The sequence below is a fragment of the Benincasa hispida genome, chromosome 4 (assembly GCF_027475165.1).
Source record: "Benincasa hispida cultivar pf3 chromosome 4, pf3_genome.v1.1, whole genome shotgun sequence".
NCBI lineage: Eukaryota > Viridiplantae > Streptophyta > Magnoliopsida > Cucurbitales > Cucurbitaceae > Benincasa > Benincasa hispida.
The window spans coordinates 49,493,000-49,520,632 of record NC_143481.1 but is presented as its reverse complement, the minus strand read 5'-3'; the positions used below and the strand labels follow the sequence as shown (position 1 = coordinate 49,520,632).

Below are 27,633 nucleotides of genomic sequence, written 5' to 3'. Positions count from 1 at the left end.
TCAAACTAAAATAATTTATACCTCAAACACATACTGTTATAATTCAAACTAAAATAATCTACACCCTGGATGCAGACTATTAAAACTCAACTATAATAATATAGAGTATAATAATCAACTCTTTGCCCCAAACATCCCTTAAATGTTAAAATCTCATCACGACTTAAATTGTAAGATTGACTTCTCAAATTTTGAAGATCTAAAATATATATTTTTTCCCTCTAATTTATAACTTTAGTTTAAAAAGTTTTAATGTAACATATAATAGATTCGGTAGACCTTTACTTGATAGTGATTATTTGATTTTTGAAAAATTAAGCCATAAATATTACTTCCATTTAAAATACGAGCAAGTGAAAATTAATATATATATATATATATATATATATATATATATATATATATATATATATATATATATATATATTTAGAAAATTTCTTTTGTTATTGGAGTGAATATAAAGTCAAAGACTTCTTCCACAAAGATAGAAACCTATAGTAAAGAAATTGTAAAAGGACAAATATAAAATTCAAAATTCAAATTTTAAAATTCAAAATTCAAAAATAAATAAAAATTAAATGGTTATGAAATAGAGTAGCTTTAATAGGTCTTAGACTCAGATTGAGATTGTATTTGCAATCCTAAGGAGTGATTTTAGAAAAATCTTAACCGCTTTTATTGTTTCATAAATCAAAATATTAAATAATCTAAGAGAATCACCTTTTAAATTATAAACTAACACGTGAAAGTTGATAACATAGCTTTTAGATTAAGCTTTTCTAAAATATACAAAATTTTTAACCATTTAAATAAATATATTATAATACTAATCTTCCATATTAATACATTTTTGGGAAATTCTTATCAATAGAAAAATCTAAAATTATAGCAAAAGTTCTAAGAGTGTTTTGTATTTTTAGAACTTTTTGCTATAAAATGTAAATATTTTTAAATATTTTTTATTTTTAAAAAGGCTCCTATATTTTTTTTGCCTATTTTAAAATTTTAATTGATTCATTTTTTATAACAATTATTTTCTTAAACTTTTATCAAATAATTTAGAAACAAAATAAGTTGAAATCCAAATATATATATATATATATATGTGTGTGTTATAATAAATTATTAATGTGAAAAAAATTAAAATAATAAGTCCGCTTTGGTTCTTAAAATTAAATTACCAATTTAATATTAATTTATCTAATACGGTAGCTAGACATTTTAATTTAAATATAAAATTTACCAAACACTATTATACTTTGCTAATTTTTCGAAAAGTAAAGCTGACAATAATAATTTTAAAAGTTATAGCAACCCCAAAACCTTAATAGGTTCCTAAAATTTAGGATACATATCTTACCATTATTTGAAGTTGAAAAATATATAATAAAAAATTCTCAAACTTTTATTTTATTAAGTCCATTTAATGTATCTAGTATTTTATTTTTATCACGATTTATTAGATACAAAATTAAATTTTATTATTTTATTATTATTTATATTTTGTTCTCAATTTTATATTTGATAAGGTCATAATAATTTAATCTAGCATTATTTATTTATTGTTATTATTATTGGGAAAAAAATAACATGTGAAAAGATAAACATGGCACAAGGAAGGAGTCCCCACCATCACATGACTTATCACATGGGGAGAGAAACAAGAGGTAGACAGCTTTACCAAAAATTGTCAATGTTTGGTGATCCTTCCAAATGACAACAAAAACAAAACAAATCAAATTTGGAAGTTCCATCTCAACTTATATTCGTCGGTGTAATTACTTTTCAATTATTTCTTTATTTGTGTGTATATATATATTTTAAAGATTGAAGAGAAATCTTAGGCCTTGGCATTGTGTTAGGTATGTCAAAAAGTAATTTGAAAAAAAATCGAAACTCTCTAGTTTCATATCTATTTTAAAATCAATATTCCGCTAGTTTTTAGATTCTCCTAAAATCTTATAGAATTTTTAATTAATATTTAGTTTTCAATTTTATACTTTAAAAAGAATATTTATTTTATATATTTATCTATTTCTCACGTAATCAAATATATTTTCTATTTTTTATGAATTAAATGCATCCATTTTTTAAAAAGTATACCATATTGATTTTTTAAAAAATAAAGCTATTTTTCTTAACATTTAAAAAGTAATCTACAACAAAGAAAATTTATTATATGAAACAATTATTTAAAATTTTAAATTACAAAAAAATTAAAGAAAAAAGTTGATTATAAATCTATTTTAGTTATTATATCTAAAACAAAATGTTTTTATATTTATTTACTAAACACTCTAACATGGATTTTTCAAGTTTAAGCTGAAATTTATCAAACACTTTTTCACATTGATTTTTCTAAAAACATAGTTGCCAACAATTATTTTAAAAGCTACAACAAAATCTATAATTTATTTATTTGTGTTATTGGGGTTTCTACATAATAATATATGAAAATATTTTAACTTACACCTCTAAACTGACACATCTAACTACAAATTTTATAGATATATCCATTTGAAGGGATCGAATCCCAATGTGGAAGCGTGTGAACATCTTGTGCCATTGAAATTTGATTTGGAAAAAAAGAGAGAACAATATAAACATGGGATAAAGTACAAAATGCTTTTCAATTTGTGAAGAATTTCAAGGGAAAAGAAAATACTACCTTTGAAGACAATTGTTCAAACTTCTCCAATTATTCACGAACTTTTCAATCTTCTTGGATCTTGAATAGAACACCACCACAAAGATCTTTCTTGCTATTCTCCAACAAGAACTGGGTTTGTGGGAACTCCCTTTGAGAAAAATAAAGGAAGAAGAAAAAATAGAGAAACTTTATCTCTAAATTATGTGTTTTTTAGAGTCGAGTAATAATTTTTCTATTGATCCATTGAGAGAATAAAAAACCATACTTCAAAATAGAATACCTTATTTTATTTTAATGAAGGAGTGAGGAAAAGTTAATTAACTTCTCTTTTAACTCACTTTTAACTCCCCTTAACCATGAGGAGTTAAAAATTAACTAAAGTTAAATTAAATCATATTTGATTTGATTTAATTTAATAAATATTAATTAATTAAATATCATATATTTAATTAGTATTATATTTGAATCATATTCAAATGTATTTCTCTTTCATAATCTATAGATTAAATATAAATCTTATTCATATTAAATTTTAACCTATAGTTTTAATATGAATCACATTCATCTTATTTAATATTTGAATCTGATTCAAATATATTATTCTTTCATATTATATAGTTTAATTTTGAATCTAATTCAACATTAACTTTATAATATAATGTATCTATATACTAGGATGACCATAGGTGACTCGATCTTAATCCTGAGTGAGTTGTGAATCTTCTTGTTTATGAGGGAAATACTTTGATTTGTATGAGTGAAAATGGCTATATTAGCTGAATCAGTAAGCCTACCATTTTGGTATATGTCAGAGTAGGGAGCTGGGAACACAATTACATAAGATGGAATTCACTCTTTCCCGTCTTTAGGGGAAGTAAATATATTGCTCCTTTAATAGCTTATTCTGGAGCTTGAACATTAAGGTCTCAACCTCTCACTAGCCCTAAAGGTGTTAGTTTATAGTTGGACTATAAATTGTTTGTTCATTAGAGGGATCAGTGGTACTGAAGGAGTTAGATGTAACTACATGGGTAAAACGGTAATTTGACCCATTTGTAGTTGTAACTCCTTCCCTCTTTTTCTCTCTACTACGTGTTAGGTTGGTTGAATTATGATTCATTATTTTCTTCCTCCTTGAGGTTTTACAGAAAGAGTTCTGTAATTATGGATCTATCCATATCTCTCAAATCTCTTTTAATTCTTTCTCTCACCAAAAAGTCAGAACCCACACACTCCTGGATTCTCATTCTAGAGAATAAAGAGGAAATCAAGTGGTGGTGTCTATTGTGGGGTGGTTTCAAGTTCATGATTTGGTAGAGAGGATAAACGTGAAAAATAATTCTTCAAGGGTTCGATTATTGGGGTTGATGCCCTAAATCTCGTAGGGTCCTATAGTTTGTAATTGTATTGTACAAACAACTTGTTTATTTAATAAAATATATGATGTTTTATTTCAAATTTTTAGTTGCATTAACCACAAACCAATAAACTAACATCTAAGGTTATCTTGTAACTTAAACATGTATCTAGAGACATACTGGTAGATCATGTGTAAGTGGTAACCTAAATGGTTTGTAGTAGATGGATAAGGCTAGATACCTTATCCTTATGACACTAAGAGTACGACCTGCTTTATAGATGTTACAATTGTTGTAATGTGCTACAAATGAATTAATTTGGATCATTCATGTAGAGACATGTGAGCGGGGGTATTCTATACAAAGAAATTTGTATAAGACCGGACTATGAAATGTCTAGTCTCACTATATAACACCATTCATAATTGAGACTTACATTTCACCAGGATGACCATAGGTAACATGACCTAAATCTCGAGTGACACCATGGGAGCATTTTTGACACATGATAAAAGCAGAGAGTTGACTTGAGTTGAGTTGGTAATTATTATTCAGAGAATTAAATTATCTGGAGAGTTATATTGTCTGTGTTTAGTGTGCAGAGTTGAGTTGAATTGGTAATTATTGTCTGTGTTTGGATGTAGAGTTAAGTTGAGTTGAGTTGAAGTATCTGGTGCTATTTTTGTAAATAAATTGATTTTTTTTTTTTTTTTGCTATTGTTGATTTTAATTTTCAACTGTACACATATTTTTCTAACTTTTCTAAGATAAAAACAAAAAACTTTTAATTCTTTTCCATTCTCAAATCATAACAAATTTTTTACAAAGTATTCATATACAGAACATCAATTTTTGAATTCAATTTTTTAACATTTAAATCGAAGTGATTATTCCATTCAAAACTTAACTTAATCATTAATTACCGTAAAAATTAAAAAAAAAAAAACTGTATGGATTAGTGCAATCAAATGAAACTATTGACATTATTTTAGATAGAAGGGATGACACTTAAATGTTAATCTTAAAAAAACCAAAATCTTACAATTTAAATCATAAAACCAACTATTACATCGTCTTTTTTGACCAATTTGTGGAATATGGATTTACCTTTTTCTAAAATCGGTGAAATGATTCTAGAAATATCAATGTCTATTTTTTTTACTATTATGTTGCATCAGTGTACAAACAATTTTTTTTTAAAAAAAAACAACTTGACCCAAAATTTTATACTCCACTATCTTATTAGAATTATGTACTATTTGAAAACATCAAGGGATAGGTTGTTTAAAGCATATCGTTGAACTTTTGTTTAGTGAAACAATAACAGGACGTTGTATGTAATATTTTTTAGATCTAAGAAAAATGTGAAATAGAAGAAGAAAAAAAATTAGATCTAAAAGAACAGCCATAGATAGAAAATAATAAAAGAGAAAGGAGGAGTTGAGAAAGAAAAGAGAAAACAAAATCCATACGAGCCAAATAGAGAAAGAAGAGAGAAAATGAGAAAGATGAACCAGACGGTGAAAGAAATAAGAAAATGAGAGAAGATGAGTAAATGTGAAGAGAGCATGAGAGAGAGAAAAACGACAGAGTAATTGAGAGACTTGAGAGAGTAATGAAAAATGCGTGGGAAAACAGGTGAGAGTGAGGGTGATAAAATGGTGGGTAATTAAACCCACCATTTTATTTTTATCAGTGGTCGTCGAAGTTGGGCACACGAAGGTGGTAGGCAGAGTATGTCGTCGAAGTTGCTTGTGCGAAGGTAGTCATTGGAGTTAGTCGCTAGAGTTTTTGTTGGAGGTGGTTGGTGGAGCCCGAAGTTCTTTGTCGAAATTGGTCATTCGAATATGGAAGTCAGAGATTTTTTTTTTTTTTTTTTACCAAGGTGGTTGTCAGAATTGGTTGTCGGTGTGTCGTTGGAGGTGGTTGTTGGAACTCGGAGTTGGTTGTCGGAGTTGGCCATCTGAAGGTGGTCATCACCTCATCGAAGTATGTCAGGGAATGTGGTAGCAGTAATCGCCAACGGAGATCGATGGGTGGAGCCATTAAAAACATTGGAGGGAGAGAGAATTTGGGAGAGTTGGGGTGAGTTGGTAAAATAACCAACTTAACCCCACCAATATTTAAAGTTGGTTGTCAAACATTGGGTTGGTAAAAAATACCAATTCAACCCAACTCTCCTTGCTTGTCAACACCCCCTACAAGAAATAATGGATACAATAGCTAATGAAAAATGCTATAAAAGACCTTAAATAACCTTTTTCGAAGGTCCTAATAGCCCATGTTATTAAAAGTTTGGGACTTTTTATAGCCTTTTTGTAGAGCTATAATGGATGCTATAATAGAGTATGGAGATATAGCATATATACATGGATATGAAAACATTCAATAGCATTAATCATTAAAGCTATCTTTAACATTTAATAGCTTGCTCTCAATGCTATCTCTATTATATAATAGCCTTTTCTTAATGCTTTATTTGACATATGATAACCATTTTTAAGGATATTATATCATATATATAGCTTTAATCTTATGTTATAACAAATAACATTGAAATTATGTCCATTTACATTACAAACACTCGTTTTAAGTTAAATAGACATATGAAATAATTCACAATGTATGCATTAATTACAATGACTTCCTTTCATTATTGAAATTTAGTAATCAATTTACATTAGAAACAAAAAAAAGTATCCAATAATACAAAAAGTACATCAAATGTAATTTTCAACCATACAATATGCACAAAATACAAAATTCATCAAGTTTTGAGGATTACAACATCATGGAATTGAGCTTCCATCTTTGATCTTCATCTACCTACATAAAAAGTGAATTAGCATCTAATTGGTTTCCAAAACCACAACTGAATATCAAAACTATATAAAAGTACATAACTATCATTTTGACTCTCAAAACAACTTAAAAATATGTGGTTAATTAATAATCGACAAAGTTATGTAAACACAATTATTAAACCTTTAATTACCTTTAAATTCATGAGCTTGCATTTTAGCTATTCTCAATGTAACAAATATATATAAGCAAGATAAGTTGACATTAAACTTCATAGATCATTGAAATAATAAATGCCACTAATTAGGCAATAATAATACAAGCAATGGTCATGAACTTTAAACATATGAAAACAGTAGTAAAATAGAAACAAAGGCACAATGAATAAATATGTTAAAAACAAATTCAGAATAATATGTAAAATATGGAGATGTTTTACAATTCTAATAATAGATTGAAATCAACAATAGTAAAGTGTAACTTGTTTACCCATTAAGAAAAAAACAAAAAATAAGCATGACAAATATGCTAAAATAATACTTTCCTACATGGAGTTCATTATTGCTACATGAAGATCACGTCCCCTCGATGATAAAACAAAAAATCCACATCAAGATCAGTATTCACTCTTAACAGAGGAGTAATAGTCTAGAGAAGCACCAAGCAAGGGTGTATTGCTGACTCCACCATGGAGGCTGAGTATGTAGCATCTTGTGAAGCTGTTTTTCTCAAGAAATTTCTGACTGATTTGGAAGTCGTTCCAGACATGTTAAAGCCCATCATACTTTATTGTGATAGTAGTGGTGCTGTGGCTAATTTTTGAGAGCCTAGAAGTCACAATCGCAAGAAGCACATAGAGTGGAAGTATCATTTCATCTGAGAGATTGTGCATCGAGGGGACGTGATCTTCATGCAGAAAGCTTCTGAGCATAACATTGCTGATCCATTTATAAAAGCTCTCACCTGCAGAGTATGGGTCTATCAGATAGGCCATGATTAGATTAGGGCAAGTGGGAGATTTGTACTGGGTGTGTTATGCTCTAATTTATTGTTTGTGTACTTTGTGTAATAGTTTGACTTATATATTGTACACCTCACTAGATTTAGGTCACACTACAAGAATTTTGGGCTTTAATGTCGGTTGGAAAAAACTAAAGTGAATGTACAATGTCGATTTCTTAAAAAATAAAAAAGCGGATCTTTAATATCGGTTCTAAACCAACATTAAAGATGGGGCTAACTATACTTATTGTTTCCCCATCAGTTTTCACTTTTCGTTTCCCTCCTTCAATTTTTTGCTACCCTCTCAAATTTTAGGGTTTGGTATATATAGGAAAACGAAAAGAAAGAGAAAACTTCAACTCTAGCCGTACAACTCCCTTCTCTCTCGTGATTTCTTTAACGTACGACTCTTATCGTTTTCATCTCCCTCAACTACATAAGCGTATCGGCCACATCTACGTCGCCACCTTCATCGATCATCTGCAGGTCTTCGTTCGTCACTGTTGTCGATTGCAGTAGATTTTAGTGGGTGTTTTCCTCTCTCCCTCATGAGTTCCCTCACACATGGCTGTGTTCATATGGAACTTCTTTGCTCACCTTTGCTGCTCGTATGCCTCCCATCCATACCTTCGAACGCTGTGGATTGTCAATCATTGCCTACCTCAAATAATAGGTTTTTGTCTTTCTCTCCTTCTCTCAGCTTTTCACTCTTTCTCTCTTTTGAATCTCCCTCACTACCGCACAGATCTGTGGATCTATGGTTGCACCGTTCTTTGAGTTTCCACCGATTCTATTGTGGGTGAGAGTTTATTGAGTTTCTATTTGACTTTCTTGTTTGCTTTTGAATACCTACTAAGATTTTGGCCTAATCTTGAACTACCTATAATGTATGGATTATAGATTTGAGGTTTAGAAGAATTTTGAGTTTGGAAGCAAACTGTTTGCAGTATTAAAAGATTGTTTCAAGTGTTTTGACAAGTTCTTAAGATTTTATAAACTTTTTGGATTCTATATTAAGGCTGGAAATTGGGTCATGACCCCTAAATATTGTGTTTGGATACACTTGATTGGAGTTTTGTCCTTTCACTAGAAGAAAATGCCAAGTACCATCCAGCACTTCAGAGCTCCAACTACTGCAAGTGTTGACCTCTTTTTCTATAGATTTTTGGCTGAATATACTTGCCTTGTATGTGTTTAATGTTGCTTTGTGTGCATAGGTATTATGAATGGCTATAGTTGGAAACAATAGATATTGGAAACCATTTAATTCTATTTCCCACAAGAATCAAGGAAAGAAACAATTCCTCCCTTTTGGTATTGACTTTGAAAGTGGAAGTATTGCAGAAAATAACCCTCAACTACACTTTCATTGTAAGCAACTGACTTTACCATATATTTCTTTTGCACTGTTTAGTGAATCTAAAAAAAGCCTTGTACAATATGAATGTTTTAAGAAGATTCAAGGCAGTTCTTTTTGTTTTCCCTCTTATAATGTTGTTCTTTGCAGAAGCGGAGAGATGTTGAAGCACTTAACTCAATTGAATAGATACTCTTATATATCAGTTAAATCATCCGCTCCCTTGGTATCTCTCGTATGTTCTTGACTTTATGGTTAGTGAATTTGATCTTTACTGGCATTGTCATGAAGGAAGCGGGCGAGAGGTTGAAAGAATCCAAACCTATTGTTTTTGAAGATAAAAATTGTCAATCTAGAGAAAGAATTAACTCCCTTGAATTTGGTATGTTTGTGTGTGTGTGTGTTTGTGTCTTATTTTTTTCCCTGTTATTCTCATTTCTCTTATTTATTTTGCTTTATTTGGAGATTTTTCCATTTGGACTTCAGGAAGTAAATCCAACAATGAACAAAAGGATAAATGGTTTGAGGATGGTGGGAAAAGGTACTCTGTTATACAAATGCATTTGATTTTCTTCAATATGGACTATTAATGGAAATATCTCCTTCCAAATGATATTTGAAATGTATATGTTTGGATTTTGGCTATAGTCGGAGTGTAATGCCTTCTTTGGTTTCGTATATCATTTATTTTATTTTATTCTTCAATGCAAAACAATTTCTTTAGACACCTGACATTCTTGATAATGATGAGCATGTGGATAATTGTTTAGGCTATTCAACTCTTCATAATCGTTCGTTCATAATGCTTTCTGTTTTCTTTGTTGTGAGCCACAACTTGTTTGAAATAGGGGAGCCCCGATTGACATTGGATTATTATGCCAAAACTTGTCCCAATGTGTTGCAGGTTGTAAGGAAAGAAATGGAGTATGCTGTGCTTTCTGAACCATGCAATGCAGCTTTTGTTGTCCGATTGCACTTTCACGACTGCTTTATTCAGGTTCATTTCATCCTTTAATTCACTTTTTGTTTTGGTACCTTTCTTTATTATATTGAAATTGTCTTGCTTCTTTAAATCAGAGCTTGTTTCAAGTTTATGGCCTCACTCTTGATTTTACTTTTTAATGAAACTTAGCTTTCGTGAAGCCAGGCTTATTTGATAACGTTCTTGTTTTGGATTTTTGGAGTCTTAGCTCTTGTTTGTTTGTTGTTTTCTTTTTATTTTGAAAAAGAGAACAAAAATATGTAAGGTAATTGTTTGTTTGTTATAATACTTTTTTGTAAAGTTTAGTTTCTAAATTTTGAAGTTTGTGGCTATTTGGTCGCTAAATTTTTAAAGTGATTATAAGTTCCTAAACTTTTAATTTGTGCTTAACAAGTCCTAATCCTTCAATTTTGTGTCTTATAGGTCCTTGATAAATTCAAAATATATTAAAAACTAATTGATCTATTAGATATAAGTTTGAATATGGTATCTTATGAAACTTTGAATTTTCAATTTTGAGTTTAGTATATTTGTGATTTTAAAAGATTCCAATGCTCCAGGATGAAATTTATAATTTTGAAGGTTTAGGAATCAAATAGACACAAATCTTGAAGCTCAAGAATAATGAAGTCTGAAACTAGAATTCTGTGACTTTTTCTCTCTCAAAACTTGGCTTGAATTTTGAAAAATTTTATGAAAAAGTGGATTATAAAACAAAGAAGCTCATAGGTGGATGTATTGATTTTTATCTTGTTTTTATCTTATCGAATTGAAAATATAGGCATGATATTCATGTGAACCGAACTCACAATTGTTAGGATTTGAATTAGGGGTGCGACGAGTCGGTTCTGCTAGATGACAACATAACATTACAGGGAGAGAAAAAGGCTTCCATCAACATACATTCCTTCAAAGGCTTTAAAATCATTGATAGGATTAAGAACAACCTTGAATCAGAATGTCCTGGAATTGTTTCTTATGCAGATATAGTCACTATTGCAGCCAGGGATACAGTGATTCTGGTAATTATTATCCCAAAATTTAAGCTTTCAATTGCATTTCTTGTTTTTTGTTTTCTGAACTTTATGCATGTTCTCCCAAATCCGTTATGATTTTCACATTTCTTAAAGAAACACTTGAATTCTTAGTCAAGTTCTAAGAACAAAAACAAAGAAAGGGGATAAACGGACAAAGAAACTTATTTGTGAAAATAGTGCTTCTAAGCTTAATCTTCAAAAACAAAAAAAACTAAGACCTCGTTTGGTAACCATCTTGTTTTTTAATTTTAGTTTTTGAAAATTAAGCTTATATTCTCTCATTTTCTTACCCTAGTTTGCATTTTTCTTCAGTACAAGAGTTGAATTCTTAACCAAATTCTACAAACAAAAACAAGTTTATAAAAACTACTTTTTTTAGTTTTCAAAATTTGGGTTAATTTTTAAAAATATGTGTAAGAAGTAGATGACAAAACAAGAAATCTAGAGGTGGAAGGGGTGTCTGTAGGCTTATTTTTAAAAAATTAAAAATAAAAAACTAAATAGTTACCAACCAAGGCCTAAATGGTTATTAAATGAGGAGGGAATTATGGAAACATATCATTATTCTTACTTCTTAAAAATTATATTCTGGATCTAAAATCATTGATGAGTGTCAAAATGCTAATGATGGAATTGTTTGCTTTGTAGGTGGGTAGCCCTTACTGGGATGTTCCTCTTGGAAGAAAGGATTCCACAATTGAAATTTATGAACTTGCAAACTCAAATCTTCCCTCTGTCAATGAGGGACTTCTCATTGGCACAGAAATCTAGCAATTTGGATGTGGGTAGTTGTTAGCTTAGCATACTGGAAAATAATAAGTGTTATCTCCTGGACTGTGGTGTTGAAATATTTGTTTGGGTTGGAAGAGTTACGCAAGTAGAGGAGCGAAAGGCAACAATTCAAGTAGCTGAGGTAACCTTCTGTGCCAAAATTTCAAGTAATTAAAATTTCTTTGGTCATGCTGAAGCTGGGGGGTCTGTTATCCTTGTTTTTAATGAAAGTGCACATGAGCTCCTATATTTAAAAAATTATGTTGTGCTGTATTGCTTCTTTGCTTTTGATCCTTTTCTTTGGTCATGCTGGTATCTACTTTCCTGTGATCCTGTCAAACTTAATTAAATTATTATCATGTGGTGAAATGAAAATTATGTTGCTTGTAAATTTACAGGAAGTAGGTGGATGGGGATGGTCAACTGTTGTTGCAGCAGCAGTAGCAGCAACAGCAACAGATGGTTCCATTATAAGATACTTACATGTAGAGCAGAGCTGAAGCTCTTCAAAATGTTGAATCCACCATTCATGAATTGAGCAATATCTTCAACCAGCTGGCAACTCTGGTTTCTGAACAAGGAGAGATTGCTATCAGGTTCTACCCTTATGCACCTATTTCAGAATTGCTGATAATATAATTACTTTTCTGTTACAAAAAAAACATGAAAGGTATATGGTTACAGTATGTCCATTACATTCAGGTTGATCCTGAACCTTAAATAGTTTAATGTGCTATACAAGATTGAATGGGTCTAAATATAGCCTTCATTAAAACTGGATAAGTAGTTAACCTGTCATAGCTTCTAGATGTATTGGGTTTATTTACCATATATATTTTCAAAAAACGTATGATTCGATGGTTGTTGTGATTATGAAACTTGGTTCAATCTGATTGTCTGATTGTTTCCCTTCACTAAATGCGTGGAAGGAACAATGGCTTGCACACAAAAGGGTTATTGCTGATCGAGAGCGCCATGTTGCACCAAAAAAGGAGGTTTGTGTTTCTATTGTTTTGTTCTAAGTAGAAGCTTTCATGAACATTGAGGCATATTATTATTCTTCTGCTTTTTTATTTGAATAGCTTATGGCTGTTAGCTGTTACATGTTAATGAAAAACAAGTTTTTAAATGTGCCATGCGTAATACAACTTGGACCGGAACTTTCTAAAAGATGAGGATGATATTCCAGCTGTTGTGTCATTATTGAGACGAACTTTTGATAGGACGAAGAGATTGCCAAGCATGAATTAATATTATGAATTTCTTATATATGAATGACTGAAATCTGTATATACAACTTACCTTTTCTTTCATTGAACATTCATTAATTCCTTTCAAGTCCTGTTGTTCAAAGATTTGGTATTGTGTGCCTTTTCAAATATAAAAGTTCGTAGACCCAAGATTTCTCTTTTATATTTATGCACTAATATAAAAAGTTGAAATCTCAGATATCCAAGGAAGGGAAGGAAGGTACTTTTCTTTTGCTTATCTACTTAAAAGACACTATTGACTTTATTATTTACTACTAAAATGTTAACATCCCCTACTTTTCTGTTGCTTATCTACTTAAAATACACTATTGACTTTATTATATTTACTACTAAAATGTTAATATCCCCTTGCTATTTATTTTCGTAGTCAAAGAAATGGAATCAACAAAAGATACTAAAAGCATTGATAAGCTTGAAAAAGAGCAACACTCTGTGTCAACCAGGCAGACTGACATAGATAAAAAGGAAAAGAGTGACAAATGGGACAAAGGGAATACATCCGAGGGAAGGGGTAATGCAAGTAGCACAAAACTTGAAAGCAAGGATGCAGAAGAAAGAGGCAAGGAAACTCAAAACGTTGAGAAATCAGATCAAGGAGAAGTAGCTGGTGGTACACAGTAAACTCATAATATTTGTAAAATCATAATTTTTGTATTACTTGTAATTTGTGTTTTCAAGGCCTGAATTATTGTACGCCTTTTAAATTATAATTCTATAGCAGAATTTGTGGATTAAATGTAATATATTTACAATCCATACATGAATAATATGTCATAGCTATAGTGTTCGATGATGATGTGTCATGTTATACTTTTTTACCAAAAAAATGGATTTGGTAAGGGAACTTTAAAAAACAGACAATAATTGATAAAACAGACAGATTCGGGCTTCAATGTCGGTTAAGAATAAAAAAACAAGCTTTAATGTCGGTTGCAACCAACAGGCTTTAATCACTAAAGACCTTTAATGTCGGTTGCAACCGACATTAAAGACCTTCAATGCGGTTGCAACCGACATTGAAGCCTATGTTATTGGTGTTATTGAAGCCCTTTAATGTCGGTTTAAAATTGATATTAAAGGCAACCGACATTAAAGGACTTAATAACACTATCTTTAATGTTGGTTGCCAACCGACATTAAAGCCCGAATTTCTTCTAGTGTCAAGTGAGAGATTGTTTAGATTGATGTCCTAAATCTTGTAGAGTTCTATAGTTTATAATTGTATTGTACAAAAAATTTATTTATTTAATAAAATATATGATGTAGGATTGTATCAGCATTAGCGGAAGCACAAGGATCATCTAAGCACTCAAATTCACTAATTTTGGCAAAATATAAAGCATGCTCTTACAGAAAAACAAGTGAGTTTCACGAAATACCTCTTGTAGAACTTCTTCAAAGCTCATTCGCCAGCTGCCATCTTCTTCAAATCTTATTGTAGACCACCTCAAGATCTTCCCCACTATTCTCTTGATGCTCTAGATTGAGCCGTGGGACTCAAAACAAGCTTGAATCAAGGGATGAAGCAGAAATGCTCACTATAGAAAACTAGCTGAAAAACTCTTTCTTCAAACCGAAATTTCTCTCAAAATCACTGTAGATTGCATGCCCGATTTCCACTCCAATCTCTTCACTATATTGCAGATCAACATGCAGAGGAGAGACTTGCATGAGTTGCAGCTCATGCTTGGAGAAGACAAGGCCAAGAAGATGCATTATGTGTGAGCTACATGAAAGATGGATAATAGAAAAACCAATTTTTCCATTTGTGTGTTTTTGTTTTCTCTTTTTCAATTTTATCTCAAAAATCAAAATTTGATTTTGTTAAATCTATTTTTATTTTAAAAATGAAAAATTTAATTAATTTCATAAATAAATTATTAAATAAAATTTAATTAATTTAATATTGATATTAAATTAATTTTAACACATATCCATCTTTATATATTTAAATCATATTTAAATATATAAATTCTCCTATTCTGTTTAATTCTCAAATTAAACATATAATTACTAATTTCCTTAAATCTAATTTGAATGTTTCAAATTAACTTATCACGCTATTCTAGAGCTAGTCCGTTACGAGCTAGTAGGGGGACCTTGCAGACCTACAGATCATGGGCTCCAACGATCCGAGATTAATTGGCTAAACTCATTAGACCATATTAATCTCCATTCGTTAACTAATGGGTCACTCCAGTAAAGCCCATAGTTGCACACCTCTCACTGTAGATATATTATGTTTACATGATTTAACCATAATTAGCAAGTCGACACTTCACAGGTTGTTCGTAATAACAACTGGGTCAAATATCTATTTTACCCCCGAGATTATGTCTTATTCCTCGAATCCCTACTAATCCTCTAATGAACAACTTGTCTGTGATCCAATCACTGAACCAAACTCTCTCAACCTCGTGAGAGGGTGGGGCCCCTTGTTCAAGACCTGGATTTAGTACTTGAGAGAACAACCTTTCTCCTATCCCTAATTCGGGCAGGCGTGAACTCTATCTTGCACCCTATGTCCCCCGCTATCTATCTGATCTTACCCCTGAAATGGGAGTCTTATTGAGCCGGCGCTGCTGAGCCAACCCTCAAGTATGCAAATCTAAAGGCAATCCCGAATAAACAGGAGTTCATAGTTAGCTTAGGATTAAGATCGAACTACCTAGGTCATCTAGTAAAATAGTCATTTTAAATAGTAAACAACGTTATAAAGTAAGAGTGACTTATTTCTTGGTCCTGATCTTATGCAAACTCATTGCATAAGACGGCCTCACTCCTCATGTTTTAACATGTACATATTAGGATCACATCGTATGTAGTATTTTACAACTTTTTATAACAATTACAGAGTAGGCCGCATCCAATGGTGTTACCAGAATAAGGTACCCAACCTCATTCATGTACCATAAATCATTTTGACTATTTACTCGAACATGATCCACTCTTATGTCTCCACATAAAGTTCAAGTACTCATACAATAGTCATGGGTCTTAGTTTATTGGATTTAGACTTTCATACAATTTATGAAATCAATAACAAGTATATTGATAATAGAAAATGTTTATTATTTTACAAACTGCGAGTTTTTAGGACATAAAACCCAACATATAATGTTTTGTTTTAATTTTTTAGTTGCATTAACCACAAACCAATAAAATAACATCCAAGGTTATCTTGTAGCTTAAACATATATGTAGAGACATACAGGTGGATCATGTTTAAGTGATAACCTAAATGGTCTGTAGTAGTTGGATAAGACTGAATACCTTATCCTTGTGACACTACAAGTAAGACCTGTTATATAGATGTTACAATTGTTATAAAGTGCTACAAATGTTCTAATCCTGATCACCCATATGGAGACATGTGAGCGAGGGTATTCTATACAAAAGAGTTTATATAAGACCGGATCACGAAATGTCTAGTCTCATTATATAACGCCATTCATAATTGAGATTTATGTTTCACTAGGATGAGCATAGAAAACGTGACCTGAATCCTGAATGAGTTATGAACTCCTACCTATGAAGGCGGTCCTTTGATTTGTATGGGTGAGAGTGGCTAGATTGTCGACTCAACGAGCCTACCATTTTGGGGATTCGTCTGATTGGGGATCTGGGAACATAGCTACACAAGAAGAATTCACTCTTTCCCCGATGTCGGGGTAAGTAGACAAATTGCTCCCTTAAGAGCTGATTCGGGGGCTTGAACAATATGCCGCCACACCCTCTTCTGGCTTGAGAGGGGTTTAGTCATAGTTGGACTATGATTTATTATTTATTAGAGGGATCAGTGGTACTTAAGGAGTTAGATGTAACTATAGGGGCAAAATAGTAGTTTTGACCTTGTTGTACTTACGAGCAATTTGTGAAGGGTCATCGTACTATTGATTGGTTATATCCAATAGACAAAGAAATATATCTGTAGTGAGAAGAGTGTAGCTGACGGTCTTTAGTGGAGTGTTCGTCAGTAACAGATGGTGAATATTTTAATTAAAAGAGTTTAATTAATTATTCATGTACCATTGAAGTTTCAAGTTACGAGTCCATCAGGTCCCCTCAATAGCTTAACGGGAATTAATGAGAATTAATTTGAATTGTTCAAATTAATTAAGAGAATTACTTATGTCATATAATTAAGTTAATATAATTATATGTGATATATTTACAATAATGCATTTGAGACATTATAATATTAAGTATTTATAAGAGGAAATAAATATTTGAATATGATTGAAATATTAATTATATGAATTGAATTCATATAGTTAAATTTAATATAAATTTGATTTATTTTTTGGGAGGCCTCCCCCTTCTTTCTCTCCATCACGTTAGTGGGACTGTAGTTTTAAGAGCGAATCTTCTTCCTTCATGATCCTGAGAAAAAACTCAGTAGAGTTCTGGACTTTTCCTGTTCTACCATATCCTCTCATTTTTAAACATTCCATCAACCAAAATAGCTAGAGTCCACTCCTCCTGGATTCTCACTTAGAGAATACCGAGGTAGCTGTTGTTGTGGTGTTCTTGATTTAAGGGATTCCATTGAAGAATCGTTCTTCAAAGGTATGAGTTCTATTTCTAATTTATTTTTATATATTTCGTTTTTTGAACATGCTGTAAATTTCCAAATTAAGTGCATAATTTTTCTGTTCATCTCTGTAAAATTCTATGTTCTGTGAAATTGAGAAATTGGGACGATCCTGTGTTCCGCTCAAGGTCCGTTCAAAGGCCTTCTTCATAGTTCTCTCATACTAATTCTCTCATTTTCTTTTTGATTGTATGCTGTAAATTTATGTTTATGCATAATATTTGTACTCTGCAATTTGATTATGTGATAATGAATTTTGGATTGATCTCCATGCTTCTGCTCAAGGACCTTAAAAGGTTTCTTTACTTAGGAGTTATTTAAAAGAAATAATGGAGGGAGTTATTGTAACTCCCTCACTTATATTCTCTTTTTTTGGACAGAGGGTGTAGTAGTACGTGGAATTAGTTTTGAGGCTTCTGCCTTCACATCATCTTCTTCCTCTTCTAATCTATGTTTTTCTCTCACTCTCTAGAACTCCCTCAATTCCTTTACTAAAAGGCAAGCCTATACAACTCCACCTTTGATTCTCTCCTTGAGGATAACAAGGAAGACTCCTTGTGGTGGTGTCCAAGGAGCAAAAGAGTTTGTTGCTGTTTTTGTTGTAGTTATTCAGGTTCAAGAGAAGAAACATGTTCGTGATCACACCAGAGAGGAAACAAGAAGAATGGTTCTTCAAGGGTTAGTGTTCTTATCTTTTTTCCTCTCTGTAATTCCATTAGAAGCATGCTTAAGTATAGATATTTATCATTGTTTCCATTTGCTTTGTTTATTTAAGTTACAGTAAAACGAGTTTCAATGACAAGCGATCGTTCACTTCTACTGTACGAGAATTCCAAATCCCTTCAATCCTCACATACTTTAGCCTAGAGAATCCTTTTATATAATTCAAACTGTTATGTCAACAAATAATATCTGGTCACCACCATGATGTTTCTCTCCTTTTGTTTTTATTCATACAATTTGGTGTGTACATATATCCTTAGACGTAGTCCTTGCACCACATTATCTCATATAGTGGATAGACTAATTTATATTTGAAAAAACTTTCAAATATCTAATGATGTACATGACTATGTAAAATATTACTTCACAAGCAAAATTATTGCCTCGTAGTCCAATTTACACCACTTAGGATAAAACACGAATTTATCTAAATCCTGTATGAAACATATCCCATAAAAGATCAAATCTTAAGCTTTATACACCAAAGTCTCATTATCCATTAGTTTTAACTTTCAAATTCAATAGTCATACCATTTATTTAACCGATATAACTAACCAATTGTATACTAAATGTTAATTAAGTCTCATGTACAATTGACATCCCCTCAACACTTGAGGTGTCTTAGGAAACTTTTCCTTAAGACATATCAACTTTATTGTAGAATAGTACTCTACTATTTCATCTGAAGCTATTGCATCATATATTAAACAACAACTTTGTAAACGTAAGATGGCGCTTGATCAATGGTGATGTGCAACCCATATTTGCAACCCAATCGACACCCACGTTGGCATACATATGATCTTCAACATGGACGACGAAGACCTGCTGATAGCACCATAAAAGTGCTATTTTCCCTTGCTTAGTTCAAGATTTTTTTATGGATTTTTACGTGTTTATATTGCTTTTTTGTAGGTAATTGAGCAGTTAGGAGACAATACGAGCACTCAGAGTCGAAACGGGATGAAAACGAGTCAAAATGAAGCTCTAGAGCATCAATAATGAAAAGATGGATGAAATTGACCATGTAATGTGTTATTTTAGAGGTATCAAGCACTTGAGATGTAGAATCAAGCGTTAGGAAGCTAACAAAGTTGGAACGAACTAAATCGAAGCTCTAATGAATAAACTAGGTTAAAATGAAGAAAAGGAAAAATTAAGGTAAGCGATTTCTAGCTTAGGATAGGATTGAAAATCATCGATTCTTTGTTGTGTTTCTTGATTTGATCTCTAGTTACTTCTGTAATTTTATTGTTGTTGAATGATTTCTAATTTATATGCTTAGAAAACATTGTGGTTTGATCACCAATTGTGATTTTCTTTGATTGCTAGAGATGGTGCATTTATGTGTATGAATCTCATTAGGGCATAGAGTGTTGTATGTCTTGGTTAATTTTCCATTGCATGTCTCATTAGGGCAACTCCAATTTGTTAATGGCATGGACTCACCTAATTTAAGAACTAAATTAATTGGTTAAATGGATTTCTAATTTCCAATTGTCTTGGCTAGATACCTAGGTTTAATGCGTATGTAAAATTAGTTTTGGCGCTTGAACCCAATTAGTTATCACGTTAATTATGGTCTTCCAAGTAATGAACCAAAAATAAAATTGAGCATGCAACAATCTCAGTGTTCTATGATGAATCAAGTAGATGAGTGCATTCCAACTTCCTAAGCTCGGTTTCTGTAAGATTGAATTAAATTATTTTTAATTACGCATTTATTTTCATGTAATTTTAATTTCTCGCAATTTCAACAACCCCCCTCTTACCGTATGAATTCAACCGTTAGTTAGGATTCTCAGATTTCCTGTGGAAACGACTCGGTCTTGCCACTCATACTACGTCTAGTGGTAGTATAGATTGGAGTTAATAAATATCATTTGATTCACGGTCTTTTAGGAGCGACACCAAAAGGGTGCGGTCAAATTGGTGCCGTGGTTAGAAGCCAATTAATTTTTCTTTGTTAAATTTGTCTGGTAAACTATAAAAACCCCAAAAATATTTTTCTTTTTTTTCTTTTTCTGTGTTTATTTATTTTATCATGGTAGATTATAACTGATGCATCTATAATGCGCATCTTGCAAATCAAGTAGCTCAACGGGAATTTTTGGAAGATGGGGTAAGAGAAATTCGTGAGCTTAAAGGTCAAGTATCTGAGCTTACCTCTCTTGTTTGAGATTTGTTTGCTAGAAAATTGTAGATTATGGAGACATGCCAAGTTTTCTCACTTCAGGGTCATAATCTGAAGCATGTTCCCAGTTGCTGTGCGACCCTGTGCACTATGCTTGTCCCATTCAGGAGTTTCCTAACCCGATCTCGACGTTGATGCATGCTTCTTTTGCCCACTTGACAGACCGACCTTATGATGCCGCTCTCGAAAGATGGCTGTGTAGGAATGTATCAATAGTGGCAGAAGTACAAGAATCATCTAAGCACTCAAATTCACTAATTTTAGCAAAATATAAAACATGCTTTTGCAGAAAAAATGAGTTTCAAGACATACCTCTTGTAGAACTTCTTCAAAGCTCCTTCACCATCTACTATCTTCTCCAAATCTTATTGTAGACCACCTCAAGATCTTCTCTACTATTCTCTTGGTGCTCTAGATTGAGTTGTGGGACTCAAAACAAGCTTGAATCAAGGGTAGAAAGAGAAATGCTCACTGCAGAAAATCAGCTGAATAACTCTTTCTTCGAACCAGTTTTCCTCTTAAAATCTTAATAGATTGCATGCTCGATTTTCACTCGAATATCTTCATTATATTGCAAATCAATATGCAAAGAAAAGAGTTGCATGAGTTTCAGCTCATGCTTGGAGAAGACAAGGCAAATATAATGCTATTTGAGTGAGCTACTTGGTGATGGATAATGGAAAACTTCATTTTCCATTTTAAGTGTTTTGGTTTTTACTTTTCCAATTTTATCTAAAAATAAAATTTTGATTTTATAAAATCTATCTTGATTTTAAAAAAAAATGAAAAAAATTAATTAATTTCATAAATTAATTATTAAATAAAACTTAATTAATTTAATATCAAATATTAAATTAATTTTAACACATATCCATCTTTATATATTTAAATCATATTTAAATATATAGATTCTCCTATTCCGTTTAATTCTAAAATTAAACATACAATTATATCTCATATAATTACTAATTTCTTTAATTCTAATTTGAACGTTTCAAATTAACTTATCACGCTATTCTAGAGCTAGTCCGTTATGAGCTAGTAGGGGGACCTCGTGGACCTACAGATCATGGGCTCCAACGATCCGAGATTAATTGGCTAAACTCATTAGACCAAATTAATATCCATTCGGCAACTAATGGATCACTCCACTAAAGCCCATAGTTGCACTCCCCTCACTGTAGATATATTATGTCTACATGATTAACTATAATCAGCAAGTCGACCCTTCACAGGTTGTTCGTAATAACGACTGGGTCAAATATCTGTTTTACCCTCGAGATTATGTCTTATTTCTCAAGTCCCTGAGCAACTGATTTGTGATCCAATCACTAAACCAAACTCTCTCAGCCCGGTGAGAGGGTGGGGCCCCTTGTTTAAGACTTGGATTCAGTACTTGAGAGAACAACCTTTCTTCTATCTCTAAATTAGGTAGGTGTGAACTCCGTCTTACACCCTATGTTCCTAGCTATCTATCCGATCTTACCCCTGAAATGGAAGTCTTATTGAGCCGGCGCTGTTGAACCACCCTCAACTATGTAAATCTAAGTGCAATTCTAAATAAATAGAAGTTTATAGTTAGCTCAGGATTAAGATCGAGTTACCTAGGTCATCTAGGTGAAATAGTCAGTCTTAAATAGTAAATAGTGTTATAAATTAAGAGTGACTTATTTCTTGGTCCTGATCTTATGTAAACTCATTACATAGGACGCCTCCACTCCTCAGCACTTTACAATTCTTTGTAACAATTACAGAGTAGGCCGCATCCAATGGTGTTACCAGAATAAGGTACCCAACCTCATTCATGTACCATAGATCATTTTGACTATTTACTTGAACATGATTCACTCTTATGTCTCCACATAAAGTTCAAGTACTCATACAATAGTCATGGGTCTTAGTTTATTGAATTTATACTTTCGTACAATTTATGAGATCAATAACAAGTATATTGATAATAGAAAATGTTTATTATTTTAAAAACTGCGAGTTTTGAGGACATAAAACCCAATAGGCCGTAAAAATGAATTTATATGCACCGAACTAACCTTTTATACTAACTAATAGTACAAGTAGCAAGTCTGAGATCGAACCACAGATAGCCAAATATGGATTCCTCAAAAGTTAGAACTTGTAGGAAGTAACCGCCGGGGGGGGGGGGGGGGGGGGTGGGAGATGGGAGATTTGTGAAAATTGTTAAAATAAGTTGTGAAAGCGAAAATTGTGCAATGCAAACAATTGAGAAAATTTATTTATCGAACAAATACTTTGCTTGGGTAATTATAATTTAATTTATTCCTCATTAATTCTACCAGATTATATGAATTAAAAACTTAGTCTACTCGATTAGAATCCTAATCGGTAGTCCATAAAATCAAGTTGATTAAGAGAAAGAAAGAATCCTTAACCAATCAATTAATCAACAGGCATTAAGATTCAAGGCAAACTAAGCCAATTAATCGGTTTCCATCATCTAAATAATTAATTGAGAAAAATTTATCTAAGTTAGAGAGTAAATGCTTCCTAATTGGAATCCCAAATTAACACAATAAACTTACTTAACTCATGCTTCTAGGTGACGACTACCTAACGATTACAAATTAGGGCCAATCAAAGCAATCAATTAAACATGCATAGCTAATTTGTCAGATTATCCCATACACGAAAATTGAAGAATATGCTTAAGATAAATTCATAAATTCATAATAAAAGTCACGGAATTACAAAACCAGTCTTAAGAATTAAATTGGAATGAAATTAAACCAACAAACCCAAGCTAAGTTCTTACCCTTTAGCGACTAAACATACTCAAATTCAATGTGATTGGCAATTGGAAGAATTCTTTACAGAGTTTTGGTATAAATGTGGGCTAAAACGAGGCTGAGACACAGTGACGACATTCACAACTGGGTGTGCTAGATCTGATGATATCGGCTAGACCCAAATTATCCTTTTAAAAAACTGTCGCAACATCGCAACGCTAGGAAGGGCGTTGCGACGCTGCGATGCATAATGGCTGAGCGTCAGGTAGGCATTGGAGTGCTTGCCCAACTCTGCATTGTGGGCGCTAGGGTTATGCATCCGTCAAACTCTATAGCGTTGCAACGCTTTGAAGGAGCGTTGCAACGATAATGCTTCTGTCTTTCAGTGATAAGTTTCAAGTGTCAAGGTGCATTGCGACGGTGGCATCATGAAATCTCCGAAGTGTTGCAACTTGAACATATTCATTATCTTTCCCAATAAATAATCAAATTTGAAATTTAAATTTAATATTTATATAATAATAATAATAATAATAATAATAATAATAATATAACATTAGATAACTTTACTAAATAAATATGTAGAAGCTAATTGGGGCCGGGATGGGGAACGGGGCGGGGGTAGGGACAGGGAATGCATTTCCCATCCCTGTCCCCATTTAGCTCATGAGGAATTTTCTTCCCCCACTCCCTTTCTCATTCCCCACCTAATCGGGGAATCCCAACGAGGCCCCGTCCCCGTGGGGAAATTGGACATCTTTTCTTTTGTTTTTAATTCAATTTTGGAGAATTCATCTTGGCATGAGTGTGTAAGGTATGCAATTTCTAGCTTAGGATAGGATTGAAACTCATTGTTTCTTGGTTGTGAGACTTGATTTAATCTCTAATTTCTGCTGTAATTTTATCGTTCCTGAATGATTTTTAATTTCTATGCATAGAAAACATTGTGGCTTGATCAACCATTGTGATTTTCTTTGATTTCTAGAGATGATACATCTATGTGTATGAATCTCATTGGGCATAGGGTGTTGCATGTTTTGGTTAATTTTCCAAGTTGTTTAGGGCAACTCCAATTTGTTAATGGCATGATTCACCTAATTCAGGAACAAAATCAGTTGGTTAAATGGCTTTTCATTTTCTAATTGTCTTTTCTAGATACCTAGGTTTAATGCATATGTAAAATTAATTTGGGCGCTTCAACCCACATAGATGATGCATCTATGTGTATGAATCTCACTAAGGCATAGGGTGTTGCATGTTTTGGTTAATTTTTCAAGTTGTTTAGGGTAATTCCAATTTGTTAATGGCATGACTCACCTAATTCAGAAACAAAATCAGTTGGTTAAATGGATTTTCATTTTTCAAATGTCTTTGCTAGATACGTAAGTTTAATGCTATGTAAAATCAATTTGGACACTTCAACACTTTTAGTTAAGCATATAAAATAATAAAGAAATTGCCAACATGAGCATAGCTCAATTGGCATAGTGTGAGAATAAAATTGAGCATGTAAAAATTCCTTTTAGTTATGCATTTAATTTATGCAATTTTGATTTCTCACAATTTCAACAATAACCCCCCTTCCCCTCCCCCACATTATTGTATGAATGCAACTCTTAGCTAAGATTCTTAGATTTTCTGTGGAGACGACCCGATCTTGCCACATATACTACATTGTAGTTTGGGTATTATAGATTTAAGTTAATAAATATCATTTGAATCGTGGTCTTTTAGGAGCGAAACCAAAAGGGTGCAGTCATTTGTGCTTCTGGAGAGAAGTCACACTAGCGGTGACCTCGGAAATGGGAAATGGCTGAAAGGTCTGCACACGAAGAAGATGAAGGAGAGAGAGGTTTCTTTTCTCTTTTCACATAGGTCTAAGGGTTGAAGAGGGAAAGAAAGTTTGACTTTCTTTTCTTTTCTTTTTAAACCTAAATATATATATACATATTTTTTTTCCTTTCCTTTTTCTCTTTAAAATCTCAAAATCTCCACCAAACAAAAACTAAAATCTTTTATTAATTAATCCAATAATTCAAATTTCCAATATTTCAAATCTTCTATCACTTAGAATTCAAAATGAATTATCTCAACATTTTAATTGGATTTTGGCCTAAAAAGTTCAAATATAACCCTAAGTAATTGAAAATAATTAAATTAGAATTACCTAAAAATTTGAGATGTCACATGGCATCTAATCATGTGGTAGAATTATCATTTTGAATGGTTTGTGAATACGAAATTGGATCATTATCAATACCCAAGTCAATTTTGACTCATACAAATAAACCACATAATCATCAGAAATAGCTAATCTTCTTAGTCTATTTCCTATAGTTCTTCAATTATAGGTTTATTCATCATAATATCATTATGTGGTATTTGATCATTAATTTTTTCTTCTCGTGGATTGTTAATAGAGTCAACAATTATATGAACAACAACTTGAGAAGAAGTTATAGATGAAGGAATTTGTAGCCTAACTTCTTGAATTTTCCACTATAGGTGGTCCAAACTTTTACTAATTTTGTCATCTTCAATGAACCTTGCATTTCTAGTTCCAATTATTCTCCTATTGTGGTTGGGACAATAAAATCTATATCCTTTTGATTTTTCTGAATAACCAATGAAGAAACCACAATTTGTTCTTGAATCCAGTTTCTTTTTGCGTGGATTATAAATTCTTACTTTCGCTTAGCAACCCCAAATATGCAGGTGCCTTAAGCTAGGTCTCCTTCTTGTCCACAGTTCAAAAGGTGTCTTTAAAACTAACTTACTAGGAACCATGTTTACCAAATATTAAGCAGTTCTTAATGCATACATCCACAAAGATGTGGGTAAAGATGAATTAACTAACATACTCCTAACAATGTTCATTAATGTATGATTACACCTTTTTGCAACATCATTTTGTTGTGGTGTTCCTGGCATTGTGTATCGAGCATATATGCCATGACTTTCTAGGAATTTAGGAACTGAACTAGCACAATGTCAATTCTCATCATATTTTCCATAATATTCACCACATTTACCAAACATTACAATTTTCACCTTTCTATCTAATTGTCCTTCAACTTCATCGATAAATATCTTTAAGGCATCTATTGCTTGAGATTTTTCTTTCAATTAGTTTGCTTGAGATTTTTTGTTCAATTAGTAGATATATCTATTAATGTGAAAAATCATCAATAAAGGTAATGAAATACTTTTCACCACCAAAAGATGAAACATCAACAAGCTCACAAATATCAATATGTATAATTTGAAGAAGTTGTGAGCTTCTTGTGGTATGAACTATAAATACCTAAATCAGATCAGATTTCATATATAGAAAAGCAAACTGTAAAAGAAAACAACTTGTACGATCTTCAAAGAAAGATAGGTTCTTCCTGTGGATGTAGGCATATTTGGCCGAACCACGTTACTTCTTGTGTATTCATCTTCTTCTTTCCTTCATCATTCGTTTGTGTATGCAACATTTTAACTTTGCAAATCAACAAAGAATTAGTAGAAGAAACACTAATATGAAAAGATGTTGAGAGAATCGTAGAGAAGAAAGAGAGAAGAGATTACCAAATGAATTTGTTCTTTTCATCAATCTGATATGAAGAAGTAGAATTTTATCCCTAAAAGTGTGTGGAGATAACACTATCGACGTGGTCTTTTATCTTCCAAGTGTAAAACCAACCACTTCCTTTCAACCGAGCTTCTGTTGCATCATACTTTAATCTATTTGGGCCTTCTCCATAGATAACTTCGATTTCAACTGTGTTTTGGGCTTGTAAATTACAAAGATAGCCCAACAGAACTGGTATCATAGCCAAGATCATAAGGTTAGCTTTTCTTAGAGCATCAAGATATTCAAGAAGATAAATCTTGGTAATTCAAGACTGAGTTTTTTTTTTATCGAGAAATGGCTATTGCAAGTTCTGAAATAGAAAAATTTGATGGGAATGGTGATTTTGGCTTATGGAAAACTAAAATCAAGGCTATTCTTGGACAACCAAAAGCCTACAAGGCCCTCTTGGATTCATCTACTTTGCCTCCTACTGTTACAACACAAGAAATGGAAGATATGTAACTAGCAACTTATGGAACATCAGTTCTCAACCTCAATGACAACATCTT

The 27,633-nt window shown here is 32.1% G+C and overlaps 1 protein-coding gene across 1 annotated transcript in view; it reads left to right on the top strand.

Annotated features, from left to right (window-relative positions):
- The window catches only part of LOC120076232 (peroxidase 11-like), a 30,412-nt gene extending 18,452 nt beyond the window's left edge, over nucleotides 1–11,960 (top strand). The window contains exons 4-8 of the mRNA XM_090313232.1: nucleotides 9,321–9,396; nucleotides 9,657–9,711; nucleotides 9,941–10,167; nucleotides 10,983–11,174; nucleotides 11,838–11,960. Of these exons, the coding sequence (XP_090169358.1) occupies nucleotides 9,321–9,396; nucleotides 9,657–9,711; nucleotides 9,941–10,167; nucleotides 10,983–11,174; nucleotides 11,838–11,960 (673 nt within the window). The remainder of the gene's footprint in view (nucleotides 1–9,320; nucleotides 9,397–9,656; nucleotides 9,712–9,940; nucleotides 10,168–10,982; nucleotides 11,175–11,837) is intronic.
- Nucleotides 11,961–27,633: the final 15,673 nt, after the last annotated feature.